The 22,715-nt window shown below is 38.6% G+C and overlaps 1 protein-coding gene across 6 annotated transcripts in view; it reads right to left on the reverse strand.

The window, feature by feature from the left end:
- Positions 1-22,715, reverse strand: part of MIPEP (mitochondrial intermediate peptidase) — a 166,869-nt gene that overhangs the window by 137,819 nt on the left and 6,335 nt on the right. For all 6 annotated transcript variants that reach the window (XR_010150380.1, XR_010150381.1, XR_010150382.1 and 3 more), the window contains exons 3-9: positions 21,204-21,292; positions 18,760-18,846; positions 14,289-14,352; positions 9,449-9,631; positions 8,731-8,887; positions 3,587-3,635; positions 1,752-1,812 (exon numbers count right to left, since the gene is read on the reverse strand). Coding sequence is in view for 3 of the 6 variants with exons in the window: in XM_024348473.3 (XP_024204241.1) it covers positions 1,752-1,812; positions 3,587-3,635; positions 8,731-8,887; positions 9,449-9,631; positions 14,289-14,352; positions 18,760-18,846; positions 21,204-21,292 (690 nt within the window). In the remaining 3 variants the exon portion in view is untranslated. The remainder of the gene's footprint in view (positions 1-1,751; positions 1,813-3,586; positions 3,636-8,730; positions 8,888-9,448; positions 9,632-14,288; positions 14,353-18,759; positions 18,847-21,203; positions 21,293-22,715) is intronic.

Here is a 22,715-nt window from a genome sequence, read left to right on the forward strand (position 1 = left end):
CTTGGTGGGAGCAGCAGGGCAGTAGGAAGGGAAACTGGAGAATAACCAGGAGCTACTGAAGAATTTTAAACAACAGAGTGACAAGATCAGATCTGCTTTTTAGACAAAACCCTCTGGTGGCAATTCATTCATTCATTATTCATTCATAGTTCAAATAAGTGTTGACAACCAATTCTATGCCTAACACTGGGCTACATACATGGCTAAACTGTCTGAATCCAAGATGGCTTCGAGTGGAGCAAAAACAAAAGGCTAGAAACCAGTTAGGCAATCCCAGTTACCATCTGGGTGAGAATAATGATCCCAACCCAGGCTATGGCAATGGGCACAGGAGAAGACACAAGAGTTCACAGGGAGGGAGAATCTGCAGGACCTAACAAATGATTATGGGGGAGGGGAGTGTGCAGTGCCTGGGGTGCTTGTTGAAACACAGATTGTGGAGCTCACCCCAGTTTTTGATTCAGTGGGTCTGAGGTGGGGCTCAAGAATTTGCATTTCTAACAGGTTCCCATGTGATGCTACTGCTTCTGGTCCAGGAACCACACTTTGAGAACCACTGGTCTGGATTAAGTATAGGTCCTGACCAGAGCAGCAGGGTGAATGGTGGCACCATTCACCAAAGCAGGGACTTCATGAGGAGATTGGGCATTTCACAAATATCTGCAGAATAATTGTATCCATAAGCTATATACAAATATCTACAGATAACAGTTTAAAGTCATATTCACTTTTACTGAATTAGCTTTTGGCAACACATTTTGTTTTTTATTTTTCTGTTTCTATAGTCACCAAACTAAATTCTTACCTATTATCTGGTTTCCCAAATAAGCCTACCTACCAGGTCAAGGTGTGCAGATGACTGTGCAGATGACTAACAGTAGTTACTTTGCTAGACACAGCTCCTTCCATAAATTAACAGACTGACATGCTACTCTACACATCGCTGAGTTTAATGGGATTAATCTGTTTCCTAGTGGCTTTATCTGGGAAGCTAGTAAACAGTTTGTAAATCTGCAAGGCCCATTTCCCTAAATCTTCCTTATGACTATGGCTCTGGCAGCAGCAACTAAGTCAAGAATTAATAACAGCATTTGGAAAAGAATGGTGTAGACAACCCCGGCAATCCTGTAGTGCCCTAGAACCAAATGGGAATGAGTCCTAATATCCGGACTCTCGACACTTTTCAGGGCACTCCCCCAATCACCTGGGCAGCATTCTGGCCATAACAATACTTGTCTATACTCTTGGATCACATAAGGAAGATCATATAATCATATGATTGAAAACAACACTTAAGTGTTTTTAGAATGTGGTATACTTTGTTAGTCAAATACTCAATTGGGCACCATAAATTAGCTAACAAATAAGCAAATGAACTGCAACATTAACACTGATGGTTAAAATTGCCACCTGCCAGATGAAGCCTCCACTGAGTCTCCTTAAAGTCTGCTTCAAACTGAGAAGCCAACATTCCACAGAATGAAAGCAGTCTTTGCATGAATATATACACATTGTGTTAGTGTATATACATAAAATATGTCGACTCCTCAACAAAAATGCTGTATGTACAGGCAACATCAGTTTGGGACATAAGAATCAAATATTTCAACATCTTTATTCACCAAAACCGAGGATCAGAAACAAGACTAAATGGACCTGTAGCCTATCACAAGAAAGTTCCTGAATCAAAAGATATTGATTTCAGTTGACAGACTGTTTATATTATAATAAAAATATTCCAACATACTTACGGAATTTTGAGGATTCAGTTTCATTTTCATCCCTCGTATCATCTCAAAATCTTTCAGAGTTCTATAAAACACGTTTATCATTACTTGTTAGGACAAAATTTTAACAATTACATTATGAAAGGACTAGTTTGCTTATGTTACATTCCAATATTCATAAGATTAGATACAATTAGTAGTGCACATATAAATCACTATTAATCCAAATTTTACCTAAGTGTCATGAGAAATAACAATATATAAAGCAGCATATTACTGCAATTTCTACCTTAAAAAGCATCATGGTGGATAAATGTCTCAAGAGTAGTAAAGCTTGGAAAAACTAGCAATGTCATTACAAATATGCAAAGCATTAATCAGCAAACTTTAAATCACTACTTTTTGCTATACCTTTAAAAGAGACTTAACAAATTAACTCCTAGAAAGGAATTTTATCATTGGCTACATTTAAGATTTCTAGTCATTTTTCCCCTATGGAAAAACTCTAGCTGGTCAATAATTAAATAGGTATTTAATATTTATAGAATATGACATGTACATTGGAATTAATTCCTATATATACCTGTAAAATGATGAAGCTATGCTTGCTCTAAAATCTATAGCTATGTAGAGAAAGACTACTAATACTTAACTAAGTAAAGCAGGATAAATCCTCAATAAGTGCATAACTAACCCTCTTTCTTTATTGTATCAAAGACACAGTGGTTCACCAGGATCATTAAAAGAAAATTTTAGAATTTATAAACATAATCCAAACTAGAGAAGAATGAGTTCTAAGGCATGAGTTTATAGTCCAAAACAGAAATGTGAGCCAAGATCCATTGTGTTGGTGTAGCCAAAACAGGCAAACAAAATTTTAGACAGCATTACAAGAGAAAAAGAGAAAACATCATCCTTTTTTACAAACGGTGACTGCTTCTTCCTAGAATCCTTAGTACCTAAAGGTGTGCTGCCTCTCAACTAAGGCCTAGAAGAGGGCCAGTGAAGGGCAAGTGTATGATCGAAGGCACTGAGCAGGGGAGGGGCAGGGGAGGCAGGAATACAGGTTGAGCCTCCCTAATCTGAAAATCTGAAACTTTCTCAGCACTGACATGATGGTACAAGTGGAAAATTCCACATGTGATGTCATGTGATAGGTTGCAGCCAAAACTTTGTTTCAGGCACAAAATTATTAAAAACACTGTATAAAATTATCTTCAGGCTATGTGTATAAGGTGTATATGAAACATAAATGAATTTCGTGTTTAGACTTGGGTCCCATCCCCAAGATATCTCATTATGTATATGCAAATATTCCGAACTCCCCCCCAAAAAATGAAATCCAAAACATGTGTGGTCCCAAGCATTTCAGATAAGGGACACTCAACTTGTTATAACAAACGGACACACCAAAGGCAGTAGAACACTTCAGCTTGAAATTACAAATGTTGAGATAGAACATCCTTAAAATACTACACAAAATTAAAAAGACACCACATCCATGAGCCTCCTGTATTTAGGCCAAAAGAAGAGAAATACTACTTTATGAACTTGTCATAAAATTCATGGTACAAGTTAAAATAAATAGTTTCAAAAACATTTTGGTAAAGATTTTTAAAGTGCAAATGAAAGATGAATTTCTAAAAACAATTGTTTAATGAAAGGGGACAGCTTATGTTTTCAAGAATGGCACATAAGGAAGACAACTATGGCCTTTTAAAGTATGTCTCATAGTGGTCTGGTCCAATATGCCAAAACTTATATTCTAGGTCACTTCCTAATTTTTTATAAATCAAGTCTTCTTTAAAAAGACTAAATAACATATAACCAAAAAACTAAATAGTAGAATAAAAACTAACCTTTCAGAAAGTTTGTCAGATAGTTTTTCAAGGAACTGCATGACAGTCTCTAAAACGAAATCCAAAAGAAAATATCTTCAATTATGTGAAATAAAATGAACATATCTGTTAAAATTATTATGTGATGATCATAATCTATATACCACAATTCCCTTAAAGTGATGATTTTCAAAGGGAAGTAGAGCTACCAACATATACCAAACATATAGTAAATGCTTCTAGGTGATGATGATCTTTTAATCAGAAAAAAATTAAATTGGCATACTAATAATCCACAGCGTCAGATTCTATCCCAAAATTAAAAGAGTTAATGGGACCAGGTGGCTCATGCCTGTAATCCTAGTACTTTGGGAGGCTGAGGGCGGGGGGTGGATCACCTGAGGTCAGGAGTTCAAGACCAGCAAGGCCAACAGGCTGAAACCCCATCTCTACCAAAAATACAAAAATTAGCCGGGCGTGGTGGTGCATGCCTATAGTCCCAGCTACTTGGGAGGCTAAGGCAGGAGAATAGCTTGAACCCAGGAGGTAGAGACTATAGTGAGCCCAGACTGTGCCACTGTACTCCAGCCTGGGCAAGAAAGTGAGACTCCATCTCAAAAAAAAAAAAAAAGAGTTAATGGGAGGCTAAAGAAAAAAGTACAAAATTTCAAGGTGTTTCTATCTATTCATATGTGTAAGAAAAAAAGTTCTTAGACATGTCTGACGTTTTCAGAGTTTTAAAGATATCTAGACTGCTTTGTTCATAAAAACAGGTGCAGTGTAGAAGTATAATTCCCTGAAATAAATTTTTTAAAATCAATGTTTTTCTTGATAACAATTTTATTGTTATATACAACTGTAGAATAATCTATTCAGGATAAATATAAAAAAATAGCAAAATAAGAAAAATAAATATTAACTTCTGATAGAATTTTTAAAGTATTTTTATTAAAATACTTCTGCCATAGTTGTCATAATTTACAAACCCATAAAGGCAGTGCAGTAGAATTATCACCGTTTCCCACAAGAGGAAATGTTTTGCAAGTATTTCTGAATGTAGCACTTTTTATCACTGACTTATGTGTACAGAGCTTTCATATGTATTTTAGTTCACCACAAACACTATGTTTGTATTTTCCAGATAATCTTTTATACAGTTTTAAGTTTCCTGCCCTCTCTTCAATTTAAGTTATCTCCTTTTGAGTGAAATAAAAGACTAAGGAAATAAATAATGGTGGTTAACCTAAACCCAAACCATGAGGTTTCTTGCCACTGTCAATACTTAACAAGTCCTGTGTATACGAATTCTGAAAACACTGGCTCATGTGCCATATGAAACAACAATAGGAATTTTTGGGGAACAAAGACATTATTTAGTCAACAATGAAATCTCATTTTAGGATTATATTCCAGGTACCATACCAAACTGTTTTCAAATGAATCCCTATGTATGCTTGTATACGTTTTATTTCTTAATAACCATGTTTTAACATTCACCCATCTTATTCTTCCAGTCATTTTACATGTGAAGAATCTGCCTCAATTAATCTTTTTTTTTTTTTTGAGACGGAGTCTTGCTCTGTCGCCCAGGCTGGAGTGCAGAAGTCCCATCTCGGCTCACTGCAACCTCTGCCTCCCAGGGTTCAATCGATTCTCCTGTCTCAGCTTCCTGAGTAGCTGGGATTACAGGCACCCGCCACCGTGCCCAATTAATTTTTGTATTTTTAGTAGAGATGGGGTTTCACCATGTTGGCCAGGCTGGTCTTGAACTCCTGACCTCAAGTGATCTGCCCGCCTCAGCCTCCCAAAGTGCTGAGATTACAGGAATGAGACACCGCACCTGGCCTGCCTCAATTAGTGTCCCCAGAGAATTGTCATATTAAGATTCAGTTTGAAACCCCCCACTAAGTGCCTCACCGCAGTTACCTCCTCATTCACTGGCCACATGAATGCCCACCTTAGCCTCAGTCAGCCTCTCTGTCTTCCTTCTGCTCTGCTGAGGACTCACTCCATCACTGTGCATGACAGTTTCATTTCCCTCAGGGCGCCTTCCACAGCCACAGATGCATCTGACAAATGCCCCGAGCTCCTAAATCCCATGGCATTGTTTTGTCTGTACTACTCCATTGACACCAAAAACGTGCCAACCTCTATTATTATTTATCTTTTTATAGGCATATATCCATCTCCTCAACTAAGCTTTAAATCCCCAAGGACCCAGGGCACATCTTATGTGATGATGTGCACAACAGCCCCCTGCCAATACATCAGCACACCAAGCACTTAGTGCACAAGGGTGACCTGCCAGTCACGGAATCTGGAGCTGGGTGCTGCAGGTCCAGTGAGCTCCACGCTGCTACAGCCAGTGGTCATGCCCAGCCCTCCTCACATCTGACCTGGCCACAGCATAAGTCAGCTGATCTCTCCCTTCTCCTGTAGACAGACCTTCTGCGTGGCCTCCAGGACCACACCCTGTAATCACTTTCCACCTCCCTTAGTGGCCGTTACATCTGGCAGCGTTAACTAGCAGTTCCTCACATGCCTGGCCTCTTAAACTTGAAGGCCCCAGAGCGCAGTCCTTGGACTTGTTCTTTAAGTTCACTCTCTTAGTGGTATCAGAATCTCATTTTAGAGGTTCAGACTTACATATGAAGCTCAGAACTCCACACTCCATCTAACTGCCTACCCAACTTCACCACTTGAACCTCATTTGGTATCTCAAACTTAACTTGAACCAAACCAAGTTCCCGGTCCTCCCAATCTTAGTTAACAGTAGTAACTCACTCTCTTTCTAGTTGCTTAGGTCGAAAATGTTGGCTCCCTCTTCCAAATACTCTGTATCCAGAATCTGATCACATCTTACCACCTTCCCTGCTACCACCTGGTCAAGATGCCAACACTTCTCATCATGGTTACTGCAAAACAGCATCTAAACAGGCCCTCTTCTACCCTGGCCCTGCTGCAGTCTTCTCTCAGGAACAGCAGCACGGACTCACCATTAGCACTGGAGTCAGATCATCTCACTCCTCTGCCCCAACCCCCACAGTGACCTGCTGCACTTGCATCAAGTCTCTACTTAATGCCGCCCCTTATCAGTCTGTTCCCACCTCTCGCCACTCTCCTTGCACACGCTGCGCTTCAGCCACTCTGCCCTCCTCAAACGTGGCAGGCATTTTTCTGCCTCAAGACCTTAGCACTTGATAGTGACTCTGCGTGAAACCTTTCTCCCCTCAAGAGCCACAGCCTCACGCTTGTGTCTGTCAAGAGCACGCTCACATTCCACATTCTAAGTGAGCCCTCCAACAATGCTCTCTAAAACTCCAACACCAGCCTACATGCCCCATACCTTATCCCCTTCCCTGTTCAGTTTTCTCCACGGCTTGTATTAACTAATAACATACCACACACTTTATCTACTTATTTCGTTCTTAACTGTCTTCCCTTGCTCCCAAGAATGTAAACTGCATAAGGATAGGAATTTTCTTCTGCTTTATACACTGACTTATTTCCCTGACCGAGAATAATATCTGACATATAGTGGGCAATCAGTAAATATTTGCTGAATTAATAAACAAAAGGGGGATGTAGATGATATAAAACATAGGGCATTAGGTCTCAAGCAGCCTGTGGAAAACCATAAATGTAGAATATGTGTTTAGGCTTCAGTTCTGCCACATTTTAGCAATATAACCTAACCTTAGATTCCTTATCTGTGACATGAATACAAATACCTACCTCACAAAGCTGCAGAGGAAGGAAATGAGATAACAACAGGATAAGCACTGAATGATATTCTAATATTATTATTTTATATAAATATAAAATAAAAATATGGTACTATTATAATCAAACTGTTGACAACAGCGAGTACAGAAAAACATACTTTTCACCAAACTGATACTTACAAAAAAAGAAAAAACATACACTAAAAACACACATTTAATACATAACATACATATTATATCTGTTTAGGAGCTTCGATTATATGAAAAAAATTGTAAGTGTTTTAAGGGTTCGGGGACAAAGGAGTCCAAGGAAAGTGAAAAAGTTTAACCAGCTTCATGAAAGAGGTGGGTTTTGAGCTGAGCACTAAAAATATGGGGTAAGATTTTAACAGGCAGACCAGGAAGAAAAGCTGCTCTCCGTAGGAGAGTGACACGAGCAAGGGAACCCAGGCCGCAATGAGCGTGACACGCCTGTAGCTTAACCGAGAGCCTTGACAGGTCAAGGGAAACAGTTGTTTACGAAAGAGTAAGAAGTAAGATTGAGTGCATTTAGAGAACTTTGGAGAAGAGAGGAACATGCTAGGGTGAGAAGGGATAAGCACAGAAGGAATAAAGACAAGCGAGGATTCAGGTTGTGATCTGCCCCCAGTGTCCCCTCTGTCCGTGAGTGGAATGTCTAACCAGATGTACAACCAGAAACCCAGGGGGCCCACCACAATGCCTCCTCCTCCCTCTCACCCTCACTAAGTCTTGCAACTTCACTGCCAAGACCTTGAGTCTCACGCAGCTCCATCATCATGGCCACCCTACTCCTGACTCACCACCTAAATTACAACTGTAAGTTAATAAATGCTTTTGAAAAAACATATTATGTACATTTATATTATTATTGTGTAACATTCTCTCTTAGACATTATGAATCATAAGGAACTCAACATAGCACAAGGCAAGTTTATGACAAACCCAACGACACACTTCCGTAACACCTCACCTAGCACAAACCTTCCTAAGCAGTACTCTTCTCTCTGAAAAGGAAGCTTATCTGACTGTGTGTTTTTTATATGACCTAACCTACATTTAACCTTGACCTCAGTAAACATACTGATCTTTCATTCTCTTACCCTAATTCTAACCAATTTGTCAAATTCAGCACAGAAACTGGGTTAAAATGAAAACAATTTAGACTAACATCAAAATGAAAATTTAGGTTATGATTTTACTCTCAACATTCACATCAAATAAAATTCTTTGGTTGGACAGAATTATGCCAAATTATTAGCTCTATTTAAAAATGGTTCCTATAAAAATACATAGAAAAACTCAATAAATGGTTCTCTACATGTGTTAAAAATAGAACACTAATTTACAGCTATTTAAAATCAAAAGCTCAGTTTCATAAAAATCCTATTTTGCCCTTAAATGTTGGATAAACAGGCTTACCTGGATTTTTAGCTATCGTTCCTTGGAGAGCCCTGTGAGAAAACGTGGAATACCCCACCAACTTTGCCAGAAGATCTCTGCTGCTGAGCAATTCTTCTAAACATTTCAATTGACCAGCATTGGGATAAAGAAAAATTTTATAAGCAGCTTCTCGCACCTACGTTTAAAAAGTAAATGGTGAAGGCTATAAATATCATCACACAGTCCTATGCAACAATAACACAGGCTCATGCTCACCACTTGATCTGCAGATGATCACTGCTTTCAAAATAAAGCAATGGTCTACACGAGGCCATAAAGCTTCCAGAGTCATAAAATAGCATGGGATGCAACAGCATACTTGACTGCAGCTCTAGGGTACTGTTCTGAGGTACGGTGGGGCAAACCTCTACCCAGGGCGTGGATCTCTATGCTATAAAGCATCTTAACCAGAAGTAAGGCTGCATGAATTTAAAAGTCTCTGTAGTCTAGAATGTCAGTTCATGGTGTTATTAATCATACTTTAAAAATAAGGAGTCTTGTATGAAATATAAGTAATTAAATCATTTTCATTCTTTAAAGTGTTTATGGCATTAATAATTCCACAAGTTAAATTTTTAGGGCTTAGTAATGCTAAAAAGTTTTTAAGGATACTATTATATTATCACTGAATTTTGGGTTAAAACAGTAGCAACACACAAATGGGACCTAAACAACAAAGAGAATGAAACATACATACCAAGTCATCCGGTGATTCTGCGTGGAGACCATCAATTATGATATGATCCCCAGCAGATGTAAAGTTACGACGAATGTGTTCTGGTAAGAGATGCTTCTCAATCTTGTTGGGAAAATTGGTTCCCATAAGAAATGTACTACTCAAATCCAAGATTTTAACATTGAGGTCCACTGCTCTTTTACGCTGTATGCAGGAGGAGTAAAAGTTATTTAAAGGCGTTTTGAATTAATATTTCACAATTTAATAAACAAAATATAAATATGTCAAATCAACATATATAGTTGAATTATCATTTAATAAAATATTAAATAGTTTAGCAAAATGAATATAGTTACTATATTATAAATAATATATTAATTTTACTTTTAACAGATATTTAATATTCTAACAAAAAGATCATACTTATGGTTTTCTGATGTTTCTATGTTTTAAGATTTACATAACTTCTAGTTCTATTTTATGTCTAGGTTATATAACTAATTGTTGAAATTAACAACATTGAAAAACACATGCCAGGTGCAGTGACTCACGCCTGTAATCCCAGCACTTTGGGAGGCCAAGGAGGGCAGATCACTTGAGGTCAGGGGTTGGAGACCAGTCTGGCCAACATGGTGAAATCCCATCTCTACCAAAAATACAAAAATTAGCTGGGCTTGGTGGCGCGTGCCTATAATCTCAGCTACTCGAGAGGCTGAGGCACGAGAATCGCTCAAACCCAGGAGGCGGAGGTTGCAATGAGCCGAGATCGCACCACTGTACTCCAGCCTGTGAGACAGAGGGAGACTCTGCCTCAAAAAAAAAACAAAAAAACAGTTATTTGCAAAAGTGTAGTGAGCCTCCAGAAGGGGGAAGCACATTTTAAAAGTTCTGATTTTGGGTGTGGTAGCACACGCCTGCAGTCCCAGCCCTATGTGGGGCTGAGGCAGCAGGATCACTTGGGCCCAGGAGGTAAGGCTTCAGTGAGCTACGATCACACCACTGCAACCTGGGCAACAAAGCGAGACCCTGTCTCAGGGGGGAAAAAAGTTCTGATTTTGCATGTGCTTGAGCTGCTACAGAATGATACAGTGAAGTCTAAGAAGCAGACTGGAACCCCAGGGCATGGTCCTTTCTTCTACTCTGTGTCCCTGCCATGTGGCACATGGTCCTTGCTCCTGTCAGGCCTTCAAATGGTCAGTGATGAGGACGTGGATGGTGCGGACACATCTGCTTAGGTTTAATCTTGCAGTCATATCTTTGTAATACACAATAACCTGAGAAAACGTGTATTAGCAAAGGGGTTGCCATAAATGCTTTAAGATTAAATATAAACTAGAAACCACATAATTAGTCAGGCTGACTGGAGGAGAAGGGCTGAATTTTCAGTTATTGGCTACTCAAAAACTAGACAGGCTCTGCATATGAATTTTCAGTTATTGGTTACTCAAAAACTAGACAGGCTCTGCATATGAATTTTCAGTTACTGGTTACCAAAAAACTAGACAGGCCCCGCACTGGGCTCATGTTGGGCTTCAGGTGAAAGTGTACACAAATCTTTCTGGGAGAGGAGATAGCAATTAACAGGTTCTAAACTGTTCTATGCTCCTAAAAAATGATTAAGCCACAATACTAATATACTTTTTAAAGATAAACATAGATGATGTAGAGGCATGCTTGATAAGATGCTGAAAAAATTGAGTATATATCAATATCCCCAGAATTTCAATATAGAAAATTCAAATTTCATGGAAAAAAGTTTTAGGAGACTCCCATTTCCTTACAGTCCAGATTTCTCTTTGCTTATTTTGTTTCTGATATGGCCATTTATCACCACCTAATGGTAACAAGTGGAATAACAAAAAAGATGAACAAGATTTTGAAATCACATTACAGTTCCAAAATTGTCTTCAAAACTTTTACTTTGAAAAAAAAAAATGTGATAAAATTAACTACTTTGAAGATTTTATCTACTGATAAAATCTCTGGAAAAATCAAAACTGAGTTCATGCCAACTTCAATGATCTGCCAGGCATATCACTTCATCATTCTGTGGTAACAATGAAATGTACAATAATCTGAACTCTTCAAAAATTCTATGAAATTTCTGTGTTATTAAATAATGTTAAAAATAAACGTTTCTATTACATTTAAACTTATAAGTTATATTTGTATGAGACCTTAAAAATTAAGGCCGGGTGCAGTGGCTCACGCCTATAATCCCAGCACTTTGGGAGGCTGAGGCAGGTGGATCACCTGAGGTCGGGAGTTCGAGAGCAGCCTGACCAACGTGGAGAAACCCCGTCTCTACCAAAAATACAAAATTAGCTGGGCGTGGTGGCACATGCCTGTAATCCCAGCTACTCAGGAGGCTGAGGCAGAAGAATCGCTTGAACCCGGGAGGCAGAGGTTGCGGTAGCCAAGATTGCCCAATTGCACTCCAGCCTGGGAAACAAGAGTGAAACTGCCTCAAAAAATAAATAAATAAATAAATAAATAAGAAACCAACTGGAAAGAACATAGGCTTTGATGATTTATAGATTTTGTTGGTGGGTTTATTTCATGGTCTCTCTTTTGAAAAATGGAACATGTCTACTTTATATCCTGTCCTAGCGGAGCACCTCTGAGAACAAACATGGAAGTTACAAGGCAAAAACTGAGCAGGTTTACTTTAGTTGCATATTCAATATTGAGGGGTTCCCTGGGAGCTGCTCCCTGGGAAAGAGGAGCTACACTGTAATAATATGTTAGATAAAAGCGGCAATGTCTATGCTGGTGAAACTGAACATATATTATTTGTCAGCAAAATTTCAAAAGCATCCTTCATGAGGATACATAAAAACTAAAACTATTCACATGGATTCTCTACTAGCAACCTTCCTTCTGAAGATATCAAATTTGATAATAGCTAGCATTATTATGATTTGTCATACGTTCACTCAATACTTTTATTGAGTCCAAAACTAATATGCATTAAAAAACATGATCCATGTTCTTGATCCTTTGTAAGCCCAGAATTTAGATAAGCAACACAACAATAACAGCATCATCATCAACAAAAGGTAAAGAAGAATGCCACATGACTGAAATAAGTAAAATACGTTCAGATGAATACAAAATTCCACCTGGGGGACTGATAAAAGCTTCGCAATGTGGTGTGAGGATGAAGCCTTCATGGGGACTTCAGCCAGGGAATTCTGGCGAGCAGGCCTAGGAGGAGGACAGCACACAACACATGGGGGAGGGCACTGTGTATGAGGGGCTGACAGCCGGAGCACAGCCACGAGTGTGAGCTCTTTGTTACATGTTAACTTCACTAGACAATGGGAAGTCCACAGGAGGATTCTGGGCAGGAGAGTAACAAATCAATACTTTATGAAAACTAATCCAGTGTTCACAGATGGGGAAAACTGACCAGCAGGATGGTGGCATGCTGGCCATGCAGGCTCTGGAGTCTGTCTGGCTTATAAAATAACGTCCCACAACTTCTACAGCCTTAGTCTAAAAAAGGCCAGGAATAATAGTAGCACCAAGCTCAAAGTTGTTGTGAGGATTTGATGAGAAACATACGATTTAAAATAGCAAATACTCAGTTGATGTTAAATCACTGTTAGGAAGACAGAGGCTTTTAGAACAGCCCAGGTGTTTGGTGATAAGAATCAAGGTGATTTGCTTTTGGGATGCAGACAGATGCAGGACTGTAGGAACAATGCAAGGACTTGGTTAGAAGATATGACAATATTAGGAAGGGAAAGAATACAACTAACTCCCAAATTTTATTTTACAGGGAAGTATTAATGAAGAATTGATTTGGAAAGCGGCAAATGTGGTCACTTTAGGCAATGTGAGTTTACAGTAGAGCCCATAAGCCTCATGGGCTGCTGGGAAGGCACGTCCTGGCTCAGGGTCAGACCAGGAATCACATGCTGAGCCTTTAACGCCACACAAACTCATCAGATGTGTGAGGGGTTACAGCATTACTCAAACTCAGCACCTATCAAAATGGTAACATCTATTGTATGTGATACATATTTCCAAGGCCCTGCCTTCTACTTTTCCAGATATTTTGATAACTTAATCTCTTCATAGGTAAGTGGTTTAATTCTACCATATTTACTAGGAAAAATGTATTACTGTTTAAAACAAATAAACAAAAAGCCATAATAGTCTAGACTACAGGTGAGTGGGGGAGACTATGGGGCAGGCTGAACTTCCAATGGTGTCAAGTCCCTCCTGTTTTTCCAACTCTGAATTTACAACTGAAATGAGGAACTTGGTTTCTCAGGATGTTATGTGCTAGAAAGAACAGTGGCCAGTGTTAGAAATTTTAAGAACACTGTCCATTTGTTAGTTAGGATGGCAACTTGAACAAATCACTTTGTCTTGTTTCCACATCTGTAAAATGAAGGGGATGGACTAGGTAGAATGCCTCCATCCCAGTGTAAACACTGTGTAATCTATGCTTGTTCCATCAGTCAAACACACATATAATATAAATAAATACACTTATGTAAGGTCTTATGTGATATTCCCTGTACTACCAATCTTCAATGACATCAGCTTTCCCATTCACTTGCCAGTCTCTCCTGATATTGCCTATCTCATCCTAATTCCATGATTTTCTAAAACACTCCACTTGGCTCAAGTCTGTCTTAATTCTGAATTATCATGGTGTGATAGGTCAACTTCCAGAGAGGGGACTACATTCAAATACAATCTATAGAAGAATTTCATAACAGATAAAAGACCTGCACGTTTTTGCAATATGCAAATTCAAGCAATATATACAAGGACTGTAGCAATAATGGTATCAACTAAATGTCAGTAAAACTGGAAGAGTCAAAAAAACAGCAGAAAGATGTACCTTTTCTTTGTCTAGATGGATTCCACTAATTTCAAAATCAAACATAAACAGTTCAGCCACTCGCCTATAAAGGAAATGAGCCCCAGGTTATAACAGGTAATAAAAATTGCTAACAAAAAAATTGTGGTTTTTTTTGTTAAATAAATCAGTCTTTTTCAGCCTCACTGCCAAAAGTTTCTTCAAAACACACACACACACACACACACACACACACACACACACTTTGTTTTAAACAAGGAGCTTAATATCCTCAGATATTAAGGCAAACATCAGGCAAAACATCTATCTGACTGACAATTATGACTGGCTCGTCATGTAAGAGCTTATTCCTTTATTCAGAGAGTACAAACCTGTGAAAGCCACAGGTTTATACTAAATAATAATAATTATTTTATTTAGTACACAGGTTTGTAATAAATAATAATAATTTAGTACCACAGGTTTGTAATAAATAATTTAGTACCACAGGTTTGTAATAAATAATAACATTTATTTATTTCAACTCAATCCAAATCCCAATAATTAAAAACATAAAACAGTTTTATATTTGGACAATTTTTCAAAGGCCCTCTGCATGAGATTTTCAGTTTTTCTTCCAGTCAGTAGCAGCTATTTAGAATATTAAATTCTTTGATGCTGCGCTGGAAGCTGAGTTTCTTGGCTAATGAGAATTGTTTTCTTTCTTTTTACTCCTGCTTCATGCTTGGAAACAATTTCAAGTGTAACACCTTTTTTTTTTTTTTTTGTCAACGGTATTTTTTTTTTAAAAAACCAACAACATTGAATGGAAATAATCAAATATTTGATCTACTCTTTTGGCTTTCCTTGAGTTTTCAAAATAGATATATTCACCTTCCTGATTATTACGTCAAATATACCTTGAATGGAAATTTATAGTGTACCTTTATCATATTACACAATACAGGTCTATTATGTAACAAAACTGTATTGCAGAAACATATGAAACATTTAAAATCACTAATCCTATCAAAGATAATGACTATTAAAATTCTTGTATTTCCTTTCAATCTACTTTTAATGTTATATTATATATTTAGAATAATTAAGGCCCAACTGTATATACTTTTGTATCTTGCTTTTTCTTGTAAAATTATATCACAAACATTGAACTGTTCTCCATGTCTTTAAACGTTCTTCAAAAAGTTGGCTTTTGATGCTTGTTTTGTGTTGTCATATAGACTGCAAATGTTTTTACTCTCCCACTCCCATGAACCACAATATAATAAAAATCCTTGTTACAGTTTTTAATCCTTGTTTGTTTCCTTAGGATAAATTCCAAGAAATTAATCACAAAGTATGCACATTGATATATATTACCAAATTCTCCTCCGTGAAGTCTTATCAATTTACCCGTAACTAGAGAGGATCCATCATCCCAAACCAGAAGTACTATTCTTATTCTGTTTCAACTTTGTCAGCTGCTGGCTGACAAAAAGTTTTGCTTCATTCTATCTTTCCTTAATGGTGGTGGGTCTCATGCCAGGTACAGAGCAGAGCACTTTACACAAATTATTTCCCTTACATCTCATATGATTCTTATGAAGTACTTTTTATTTCCGTTTTACAAAGGAGAAAACTAAGGTTTAGCGAGCCCTGAAGCCAAAGTCCAACCCTGCAGTCCCATTCTAGAGATGCAGTTCCACCCACTTCACACTTGGTGCCACTGTTACAGCTGTGGCACACTGCTATCAATTTAAGGGCCATCTGTTGCTATGCCTTATTTTGTGAAATGAGAGTTTCACAAACAGAATCTTTTGCCCATTTTTCTATAAGGGGGGTTTTCGTTCTTCTTTTTTTAAAGTAATTTGAAAGGTCTCTTAACATAGATAATATATTAACTCTTTGTCGTATCAGAACCATTTGTCAACACTTGTGTGTTCTGACTTTGAATGTGGAAGCGTTTTGCCTTACCAAAGTTTGCAATGTTTATATAATAAAAATCAATGAATCTTTCTGTGGTATGATTTTGTATCATGCCAAGAAAGACCTTCCATATCCCAAGATTACCACTAGTTTTATAATTTCTTTTAAAAATATTTAAATCTTTAATCAATCTACTTTTTTACCCCAAATGGTTATCCATTGGTCTAACATCATTTCCTGAAAACCAAGTCTTTCCCTACTGATGTGAAATGACACTTTTATCACATACCAAATAGTCTTACTGTTTATATATCTGCGTCTGTGTCTAAAATTTCTCTATTCTTCCATTGATCTAATTGACTATTCTGGCATTTTTAAGTATAACGCTCTTTAAAAACAGCATTTTTATATGTTCTACTATTTGGTATAAGTCCCTTTTTAGTACTTTTCCTTACGAGAGTTTTCCTGCCTATTCTGGCATATTTATTCTCTATGACTTCAAAATCATTTTAAGTAACAATAAAAAAATTCTTTATAAATTGGATAGCATTAAACTTATAGTAATAAACATTACTGAGCTTTCTTCTTCCTTAAGAATACAGCATGTTTCTCCATTTCGGTCGCTTGCATGCTTCCTAGGTGTTGTGTATGTTGCGGTTCTGCACTCTACCTTCCCAAGTTCATTCCAACATGTGTTACAGCTTTGGCTGTTCTTGCAACTAGAATTTTCCCTCCATTATATTTTCTGGAGAATGTGCTTATAGTCTTTGCATACATGAAAGCTCTTAATGGCTTTGGAAAAACCCCAAGTTAAACAGGTTTCTTTATGGCCTGGCTTCTCAGAGACTCTAAACTACTAAAATTCTTCAAGCAGGGAAATACATTGATACATCAGATTTCCAAACTTACTGACTGAAGGAACCATTCTGAGAAAAGTTCTGAACACCTCAGAGAACTAGTATTTCAAGGACTGAATCTAAGAATAACATGATGAGTTACTCAATTTAAATCATTTCCTCTGTACATTAACTTACAAGACTTTATTAAATCTATAATTCTTTGTTTTAGCCACTGTCTTATATTTTGCCATATGCATGGTTCTAAAATATAGTTCTTTCTGGGTGCTAGCCAACACTCAATGATATCTAAGTGCCACGATACTGCAATAATTATTACTTCGAATTCTTCTTCTCTCCTACTTCCAAGTTGCTTCTCTTTTCTAGACTGTTGATATTCTACCCAGTTTATTTTCCCCAATATATTTATCATTTTATTATTTAAAAATTCCTATTGGCATTTTTAATAATATCTAGAAATGTGGTATGTATCCTATCACTACAAGTCCTTTCTATCTAAAATGGTCTGCTAGCCCACTACAATTCTTTATACACAAACAAGGGCATGTCGATCTTCAGTAAATAGAGATTATGAATAACCTTCTATTTTTAACATTGTTTGTTGTTATTTAAAGTCAGTACCAGTTCCGTATAAATCTGGCACAATTAATAGGCATTCGACTTTTCCTTGCTTTGCTAATGAAAGCAATATAACGATAAAGCTTAAACTATTGCGATGACACAGCTAGCTTTACTAGTGCCCTGAGCATCAGGACTGATAAAGTGAAAAACCACTAGGTACCTGCATACCTGACAGGCAGATGAAAATAACCCCTCAAAGACTGAGTTACTCACATACCATGCTGCTCATGTATTAGATTAACAGCAAACTGGATGATCAATTGGTCCCTATAGAAAATGGCTTCATTTGGGGTCAATAAGCCACATATGGAGACAAAATAGAAGGAAACAGGATCAGAAAGAATCAAGTTGTCAGAGGAAGTGTCCCACCAACAAAACGTAGATAAACAGGAACAAACAAATGAGAAAAAAAATTAATCTGTGTTATGACATACATATTATAAGCAGGTTAAGGACAAACCCTACTCCACTCACAATTGCATTTGAGCAAAGAAATAAGATATCTAGGTTCCTACATCAAATATTCTAACGTGTTGATTTAAAAGTAAGGCCTTTTTGATGCAGATTTATAAATGTAGCCTAATGAACCAAAGCAAATCATTACAAGGATCTTGACATCCTCCCAGTAGATAAAATCGATTTGCTTATATTTTCTGATAGTATCAATTATGGAACTTTGAGCATAAAGCTAAGTGTAATTATTAACTGTCTACAGGAGTCCACTCATTAGTTGAACACTGACCACATGCCATGAATGTGTAGGTACTGAGGATGCAGCTGGGAACAAAATAGACCAAGCCCTACCCTCAAGGAGCTTGCAGTCTGGTGAGATAGATGATAGACAAATAAACAAATAGGATACGTTGGAAGGAATGAGGGCTATGAAGAAAAATAAATCAGGATCAGAGGGTAGAGTCTGACCCTGTGCAAAGATTTTGGAGGAGACACCATTTGAGTGGAGTCCTAGAGAAAGTGGAGGAGTCATAGAGATATCTGGGGAGGAACATTCCAGACAGCAGAGGCTGCAAGTACAGAGGCCCTGAGGGAGAGACTCCCAACCTCACCTCTAGAGTCACAGTCACAACCAAGGCAAAGAAATGAGTGAGTACCTTGTTTCTGGATCAAGGGAATCCACAAGTTTTTTATCAGCTAGTAATTTTTGCAAACTTTGATATAAATCCACATTTGTGTTCAACCTAGAAAAATTAGAAATTTAAAAAATTAGATGATTTTCTAATACCTTATTTTTAACTTTACATGAAAAGAATGGTGTCAGCTTGTACCACACACATGCCCAGAAGCTGAACAGCATAACCTACCAGGAACAGTGTAACCATCCTTCCTTCCTTCTTTCCTTCCCTTTTCTCCTTCCCTTCTTTCTGTCCCTTATTTTGGAGACAGGGTCTCACTCTGTCACCCAGCACCCAGGCTGGAATGCAGTGGCACAATCACAGCTCACTGCAGCCTCAATCTTCTGGGCTCAAGTGATCCTTCCACCTCAGCCTCCCAGGCAGTTGGGACTACAGGCATACACCAGCACGCCCAGCTAATTATTAAATTTAAAAACACTGTAAGGGAGAGCTCAGGACACAGGCTTCAGAGCCACGCAACTGGGATGCAAGACTGGCCTTGTTACTGCTGTGGGACCTTGGACACGTTATTTATACCTTAGGCTGCCGTGAGGATTAAATGAGATCATGTGTGCAGCACACATTTCCTATGTGAATGAACCATGGCCACTGTTGAGCAGTTGTGCCATCCAGAGAGCAAAGGGCCCAACGCTGGGCAGTGGTCCCAACCCACCTCATAGTACCACTAGCAGGAACCCAGTCCTCTTCCCTAAATGCAAATGCCATGACCCCCTCAGAGCTAAATAGTGAGCTGGGTCTAGATACAATCTGCATCCTGCTGGGTAGGTCTTCAAGGAGGGATAAGGTTATAAGAACCACTCACCAGTCGCTACTCAGAGACTCAAGGATACTCCTGTTCCTCAGTTGGTTCACAAAAAAACACTGAAGATTTATATGAATCGAAGGGTTTCTGTTACCATTCTCATGGGCCTTCCCAAATACTAGTGAAATGTAGGTAGTCATTACCCATCAAAAAAACACTCACCAAGAAGGGCCAGACTCCCACACATGGATCCCAGAAGTCAGGGAGAGAGTGAGTGTGGAGGCCTACCTCCTCCCAACCTGCTCACCCACAGAGCCACTCCATGGCAAAGGAACAGTAGCTCAGAGGCTGCCCGCACTGCCCCCACTGCAGAGGTTTAAGGAAATCTCCCAGTAGTATGTTTTATGTTGGAAGACCCTGAGATAAAGCCCATACTTCAGTCTGTATTTGTCCTCCCACAAAATGAAGAGTGCTTGTCCATGAGACCAGCCCACGTCTAATTCGGCAGGACACAGCGTGCAGAGAGCCTCGAGCAGGCAGCCCACTGCTGACTCCTTTCCAGGGGCCTTTCCCCGAGAGGCAAAGCTTTCTCCCAGGGAGTCCCCACTTTCAGCCCTGTCAGCATGCCCAGTGTCTGCACTCTGCAGGGCCCCGTTCTGTCCCATTACGCAAGTTGGTTTTCAGCGGCTATGGGGAAAGTCACACACGATTGTGCCAAAGTGAACAAATGTTGGCGACCTGGGGAAAAGCAGCAGCTGCACATCCTGAAGTGTTGGGTCTTCGAAGGAAGCCTCGTCTAACCAGAGAAGCCATCACTCTCCTCCTCCAACAATTTCTGGTATAGAAAATCGTCTTATCGTGTTACCCCCTTTTCCCTGTTGTAAATCCACGCTGGCGAGCCCAGGGCTCTCCCTAGCTCTATACACTGCCTGGCATGGTGCCATGCAGCTAACTAAGTGTGTTGGAACACAGCGCTGTCCACCATTCAGTTCTTTTAACAAGCACTATGGAGCTCTCATAAGTGGCTTAAAAACACTCACATCTACCCCAAAATCACTTTAAAATAATTCACTCCATCACAGCCTCAGCCAGAGCATGCTCCAGCCCTCCCACAGACTTTCACAGCCTCCCTAGACTCCCCTAATTCCAACTCAACAGGGACCACAAGGACACTGTTTATAGAGCATTTTGGCTTCTCGCCCCATGGCCCACAGCCATTGATGCAACAGCAATTTAATCAAGCGATAATCTAGTAAGTCCAACTTGCCACTAGGACACTAAAAAGCCCTTATTTAAGGTAAGTGATAATGGTGATGACAAGAATCCTGGGTGTCTGTCATCTCAGATTATCAAGTGACACCTTTACATTGATCTCATTTAACACTCACAAGGACCCTGAGGCAGGGTTAACTTTATGACCCCATTTACAGAGAAGTAAATGACTGAGAGAACAGACAACCAGCCCTGAGGCCCAGTGCCTGCCTGCAAGGTGAGCCAATGGCCTGTCCTGAGCCCTCCCTCCGGCCACCCCTGGTCACACACACCGCCCACCCTGCTGGGCGGGGGACAAGCACTATGGACAAAACTGCCTACGGCACAAGTCCATGAAACCGGATCACCCAGGACTTGGCACGGAGGTGGGGAGGGGAACAGCACATACTTCTCTACCATGGTGCCAATACTTCTACAAGCTTCTTCCGCAGCTTCTCTGAATGCTGGCTCAGGGTGAGCGATTTTCACAAAATCAGCCTAATAAAGGGGAAAGACAAAACCAAAAGGGAATTTGATGAGAAGCTTTCTTCCAGGATCTGAGGGTGAAAATGAAAACTGGGTTTTAAGATGTGCCATTGGCTTGCCCTATGCATTTCCATTACTGACTTTTTCCTAAGCGAGTAAAGCAAAGCAGCTTCTTTCTGAACATTTAATTCTGTTATTCCTTGAAACCAAGTTTGTTTCACTCCAAAAAAAGACTTTTATTATTTCAGAAAAGTTTTTCTCTTTCAAATATAAACACCAAGCAAATTCTTTCTTTTTTTTTTTTTTTTTGAGACGGAGTCTTGCTCTGTCGCCCAGGCTGGAGTGCATTGGCGCAATCTCAGGTCACTGCAAGCTCCGCCTCTCGGGTTCACGCCATTCTCCTGCCTCAGCCTCCCACGTAGCTGTGACTACAGGTGCCCGCCACCACGCCCTCTAATTCTTTATTTCAAAAGAGCAGACACTGGTTTCAAATATTCTACAACTTTCTGGCTAAAATTCTTTGCAGTATGGTTTTCACATGTTAACTTATCTCCAGAAAACAACTCTTAAGAGGCTTTTTTTTTAACTGACACATAGTATAGTTTCAAAACCCATTTAACTACATTCTAGTCTTTGATTTAACTACATGGTAGTCTTTGTGCAGAAAACAAAGGCACGGTCTCTTCATAGTCCTTTCAATAAAATATGAGTTCATAGTCTCCATGTAATACTGTATACAGCTAGTACTGCTGCTGCTACTTAAGTCATTAGACATTAAAATGAGTGACAATTCTTTTTTAAAAAGATAAAGTGATGTAAAACTAAATTTTTGTTTTCATGTCAATTGTAACAAAAAGCAGAGAAACTACAAAACACTACATATTTTCTTTATTTGCCAAGAAAATGTGTGACTATAACATGAAATAAAATCACCACAAGATAAAATTTCTTAATTTTATTATCAAATAGTTTTTAATGCCAAAACATTTAAATCCACAGTTTGGTATATTTGTTGTAACAATTGGTAACAATAAAATAACATTAGTACCAAAGTACCTGAAAAATGAGTTATGTAAATTTACAACTTTTTTTTTTTTTTTACAAATTACTAATCTACGGGTTGTGAATTTATAATCAATATTAAAATTCAAAACACTAGCATACATATTAAAAACTGATTTGTAATAGTGATGAGGAAAACAGTTGTTACATAAAAACTGTATTAAAAAAAGAAAACAAAATAAAATGACTATTTGGTGAAAAACAGTTTATAAAACGATTGCCTTATAACAGTACTAATCTTACTGGCAGGTAATATCTTAAAAATTCAGATATTTTTAAGATATTAAAAATTCAGATAATCTTACTGGCAGGTAATATCTTAAAAATTCAGAACAGAGAAAGGTTCTTTTATACCCAGAGAACTACATATACA

Source organism: Pan troglodytes, chromosome 14 (genome assembly GCF_028858775.2).
Source record: "Pan troglodytes isolate AG18354 chromosome 14, NHGRI_mPanTro3-v2.0_pri, whole genome shotgun sequence".
In the NCBI taxonomy this organism is placed as follows: domain Eukaryota; kingdom Metazoa; phylum Chordata; class Mammalia; order Primates; family Hominidae; genus Pan; species Pan troglodytes.